Source organism: Azolla caroliniana, unplaced genomic scaffold (assembly GCF_043228905.1).
Source record: "Azolla caroliniana isolate FFs.n. ecotype wild unplaced genomic scaffold, voAzoCaro1.0.p SCAF_6, whole genome shotgun sequence".
NCBI classification, from domain to species: domain Eukaryota; kingdom Viridiplantae; phylum Streptophyta; class Polypodiopsida; order Salviniales; family Salviniaceae; genus Azolla; species Azolla caroliniana.
This window is the reverse complement of record NW_028230441.1, coordinates 4,159,793-4,165,093: the sequence shown is the minus strand read 5'-3', so window position 1 is coordinate 4,165,093 and position 5,301 is coordinate 4,159,793. Positions and strand designations below refer to the sequence as shown.

The following is a 5,301-nucleotide window of genomic DNA, read 5'->3' as shown; positions in this document are numbered from 1 at the left end:
TCACTTTTCAACATGTGTGGAATGTGTGTATGTCAATTGACAAGACAAAACTTTCTCACTTATACATACATACATACATACATACATACATATCCTCAGTTTTCAACATGTGTGGAATGTGTGTATGTCAACTGACAAGACAATACTTTCTCACTTGTAGTTGTTAGTTGCTAAAGCCATCTTTTTTTCTTTTGTTTTAGTTGAATAGCAAGCCTTGCTCTGTTCTGAATCCTGATGCACACACGCAGACCCACACCCACATATCTTTCTGTTATTGCTTAGCTCATCATATAAATTAACTTGTTTTTTCCATGGCCATGTTTTCCATGCATGATCAGACGACCACAGGGATGCACACAACCCTAGTCAATAATCGTGACCTCCTATCAATGAAGAGGAGGAGCAGGAGGAAGAGGAAGAAGAAGAAGAAGAAGAAGAAGAAGAAGAAGAAGAAGAAGAAGAAGAAGAAGAAGAAACAGAGGTTTTCTTTGTTTGATTGATGTGGTATCCAAAGCAATGCAATACCCATCTCCTACTTCTTTGCTTGTCTTGTTGCCATGCGCCCATATACTCATGCTTGCCCTAATCATACCCACAGCATGGTGTCTAAACCTCCCTTCAATGGGCTTTCTTTATTCTTCCAACACGACCAATTTAACCACACCGCACGTGTTGCCCCCTCCTTCAAGCGTGAGGATAGGGGCTATGCTCGTGTCCAACACTGAAATCGGTGACTTTGCGAGAATGGCAATCGAGCTTGCGATACAGGATGTGAACAATGCAAGGGATGTTCTACCTCACACACAACTCATCTTAGAGACTCTCGATACGGGTTGTAACCCCGTGCAAGGAGCTGCTTGTGGTAAATTTTGACCTGTATATTCTTCTGATTAATGTATGAAATCTATTTGAACTAAATATATCACAGCAAGCCTTTGACATTTCTCCCATTTGGGTTTTACAAGTGCCTGGTATCTTCCCTCATTTAGCAGCATTTCCACACAATGTCCAATAATTCATTTTAAATGAAATGTAATGGATATCAGTATTGTGGGAGAAATGTCTTAAGATTCTTGCTGTGAAAGAATGTTTTTAGCAACGGTTTAACATTACTGACAGGAAACCCCAAAGTGAACGAACGTCTAATGCTGCCAGATCTTATAAGTGCTTTGCTACTTAATGGAAAATTTAATTGAAACATTTTGATTTTGTTTTGGTTCATTCTTATCGATTTGAATACGCTCGCCAGCTGTAGAGCTTGTGAAGAGAGGGGTCGTGGCAATCGTGGGTCCTCAATCTTCAGCTGTTTCACAGTTTTCAGCTCACATAGGAAGGCGGACATTAATCCCTTTCATCTCATTTGGTGCAACTGATCCACACCTATCGGAGATGGACTATCCTTTCTTCTTCCGTGTTGCACCTAATGATGTCTTGCAAATGGAAGCAATAGCATCCTTCATTGCAAACTATGGGTGGAGGGAAATTGTGTTGATTCACATGAATGATGACTATGGTTCAAATGGAGCTTCCACATTGAGTGATGCACTGCAAATCAGAGGTAGCAAACTAGTAGATAAAGTAGCCTTTACACCCGAGGTAGACAAGCCCACTCTTGCCAAACAACTTGTGAAGCTTACCAACGAACAAACACGGATTTTCGTACTTCATACTCATGTAGATGTAGGGCATATGGTCCTCCAAGAAGCTTCTTACTTGAACATGTTAGGTTCCGGATATGTATGGATCGTCACTGATCTACTTGCTACAAGCTTAGGGAACCCAAGCCTTCTTGCAAAGGGTTATGACTATACACAGGGCATTGTTGGCATAAGGCGGCACATAAATCAAACCCCGCAATTGAATGGTTTTTTGGCTGGATGGAAGAAGAAGTATCTGAATCACTCACTTGGTTTGTATCCGAGCGCCAATACGAACTCTTACGGTCTATATGCATATGATGCTGTATGGGTGGTTGCTCGTGCCTTAGAATCATATTTGAATGACAAGCAAACAATCAACTTCATTAAACCACCTCCCTTGCCTGTATCTGTTGGGGGTGAATCGGAGCTAACTCATCTCAACATTTTTGAAGGTGGAGAAACCATGAGAAACTACATACTCCAAACAAAATTTATTGGTGCATCAGGCCCAATAAAGTTTTCTAAGACAGGAGACATTGAGGGAGCATCATTTGAGTATATCAACATCGTTAATAAACGGCTAAATACGGTAGGATACTGGTGGGCAAATAGTTCAGGCATCTCTCTAAAAGCCCCTCCTAACGTTGAATTGTCAGATCTCAACACTGCCATTTCAGAGGACCATACATTCCTATCTTACAATGGAATGCCAGTGAATGCGACAAAAATGTCCATCACATGGCCGGGTTGGTCGATGGAAGCTCCACGTGGTTGGACACTGCCCAAAAATGGTAGCCCTTTGAGGATCGGAGTTCCAAAAAAGGCCGGTGCCTACTCCGAAGTTGTCGGCGATAATACTGATTCAAATAATGGTACTTACCATGGTTTTTGTATCGAAGTTTTTGAAGCTGCACTGAAGTACCTTCCCTATGCCGTACCATACCGCTATGAAATGATTGGAGATGGTACACATATGCCGATATATGCAGACATGATTCTCAAGCTAGCTAGACAGGTTCAAATGCTGCTTGCATTATTGTCCAAAGTTGTTCACAATATATATATATATATATATATATATATATAATGAAATTAGTTTTTTCCTTTTGAAGAAACCCACACAGCATCTCAAGTACTCACGAGGGGGGTGATATTCACTCAAGAAACAAACTAAATCCTAAATTTCTTTTGATACCTTAATAGCAGGAATATGATGCACTTGTTGGAGATATTGCTATACTGGCAGATCGTCTCCGAATAGTTGACTTCACTCAACCATTTACAGAGTCTGGGCTTGTGGTCCTTGTGCCCCTTAAAGCTAAGGGGAAAAGTAATCCATGGGCATTTCTTGGTCCTTTTTCCTCAATCCTATGGATGACAGTTCTATTATTCTTTCTATTTACCGCGCTGGTGATCTGGCGACTGGAACACAACATAAATGAGGAGTTTCGAGGCCCTCCGAACAGGCAACTCATAATCACACTTACGTAAGTTGATCTCAACATATTGTCTTCATAGGTATTGATGCATGTGTTACTGCTATTGATATTCTTGTCACTAACTACATAGCAAATCATTTCTTCATTCATATTCAGATCCAGAAACATCAAGGAAAATCATAAAAAACTCCTGAAGCTTTCACGTGGGAATGTGCTTCTGAAAGACATTAGAATATAAGGGAAAACTATATGACTATCCCCATGTTTTCTCTCTTGTTATTAAAGCAAATTAACTTATATTACTAGCGTGCAAATCTCAATATGGGCTGGAAAGAAGTTGACAAAAGAATGTTAATGTACAAAATGCCTTGTTAAACATATGGTTGTTAAAAGAAATCAAAGAAAATTTGAAAACCATGTAGGCAAAGGGCATATGTATACAAAGACAATTATATAGAGTTTGTCTTTGTAAGTGGTATTGCTTAAAGAGCATGAACTTATTAAGACTGGATTGATCAATCAATCGAAGACTCCGTACATGGTTACATGATATACATACTGAACTCATTTATTTTACGTTGGGAAGTTGCATCATATCTAACACATGTTTCGCTGTTGCAGTTTTATCTTCTCAACATTGTTTTACGCACATAGTAAGGTTTCGCTAAACTCTTTTTCAGTCACAGGATTTGGATTACTTTATGTAAGCATTGTATAACATTCATGGAGATTAACAAAACGAATTTTTTTCCTTGAAACTCTTCTCCAGAGGAGGGGACGCGAAGTTTCCTCGGCCGTGTTGTGCTGATTGTTTGGTTGTTTGTGATATTAATAATCAATTCGAGTTATACGGCAAACCTTACATCTATTCTCACAGTGGAGCAACTAAGTCCAAGTATATTGGGACTTGATAGCTTAGTGCAAAGCAGCCTTCCGATAGGTTATCAAACTGGATCATTTGTTAGGGACTATTTGATAGGTCTCCATGTGGATCCAAGAAGGTTGAAAGAGTTAACAACACCTGAAACATACCTACAAGCATTAGAGGCAGGGCCACATCGAGGGGGCGTCGCAGCGATTGTGGATGAACTTCCTTACATCCAGCTGTTTCAACAGACTAACTGCAAGCATTATGTCATTGCTGGCCAAGAGTTCACCAAAAGTGGATGGGGATTTGTACGTATGAAGCTTCCTTAGACATTTCCTTATATGCATACAAAAGTGTGTAAATAACTAATAAAAAAAGCACATCAATTATTTACTTGTCTTTGAAAATATAGGTTTTACAAACAATTTTCAAATTAGACTTCTGAAAACAATAGAATTCATTTTGTTTTCCTCGCAATAGAGGGTTCAACTGCCATTTGTGTGATTTGGAATTGAACTCGTGACATATGGCTTACATCAACTATAGGCACAAATGCTAAAATCATGCCCTTCTCACTCTGCCCTACATCACTAATAGTGCATGAATGATATACTACAAAATATTGTCTAGAGCTATAAATATCATGTTTCTGTAGGCTTTACAATCATTTTTCAAACTCTGCTTCTTGAAAACTTGCTTTCTTAGGCTTACAAAAACTTTTCAAACTAAGCCTCTCAAAAGCTTGCCCATCCATGTCTTAAGAAAAACAACCCAAAAAGTACTAGTACATTGAACAATCTTTTCTTGTGTTGATATGTTATTCACATTGACAGTGTCATGGTGTATACTAGGCATTCCCTCGAAACTCCGAAATATCCGAGGACTTATCACAAGCAATATTGCAAATGTCGCAATCAGGTGAACTACAACACATCAAGGATTATTGGTTCAAAGGTAGCATGTGCCAGGACGTACAATGGAGTACAACATCAGACTCAAGCCAGTTAAGCTTAAAGAACTTTTGGGTTCTCTTTTTGATATCAGGGGTGGTGTCATTGGTATGTGTTTTGATACATATGTTGATGTTGTTTGTGCAATATCGGAAGCACAATCGTAGTTTGTCAATTCTTCCCCATAATACACATGCTTGGAGTCACATGAGTCAATTCATTGATTTTGCTGATCGATATGTTCATGGAAGAAAGCAAAGTGATAACCCTTCAAACAACTCAATACCATTATGATTTAATTTAACTCTAATGTAGTAACCTAACTCTCTGATGTTTACTCATTCATGAAATTTTTGGGTGTTTTTGGGCATGTTATTTGATAATAATAAGTCTCAAATTTGGCT

At 38.9% G+C, this 5,301-nt stretch overlaps 1 protein-coding gene across 1 annotated transcript; it reads left to right on the top strand.

Annotated features, from left to right (window-relative positions):
- Positions 1-213: 213 nt before the first annotated feature.
- Positions 214-5,301, top strand: LOC147862680 (glutamate receptor 3.1-like). Its single transcript, XM_087320673.1, has 6 exons — positions 214-862; positions 1,250-2,655; positions 2,847-3,127; positions 3,701-3,732; positions 3,849-4,255; positions 4,799-5,301. Exons 1-6 carry the CDS (start codon positions 517-519, stop codon positions 5,189-5,191), a joined length of 2,865 nt encoding a protein of 954 aa, XP_087176799.1. The 5' UTR covers positions 214-516; the 3' UTR covers positions 5,192-5,301.

Coding starts and splice junctions, on each gene's coding strand:
- LOC147862680 (XM_087320673.1), top strand. CDS start 517: ATGCAATACCCATCTCCTACTTCTTTGCTTGTCTTGTTGCCATGCGCC. Junction 2,656..2,846: donor TTCTCAAGCTAGCTAGACAG/GTTCAAATGCTG, acceptor CCTTAATAGCAG/GAATATGATGCACTTGTTGG. Junction 4,256..4,798: donor CCAAAAGTGGATGGGGATTT/GTACGTATGAAG, acceptor GGTGTATACTAG/GCATTCCCTCGAAACTCCGA.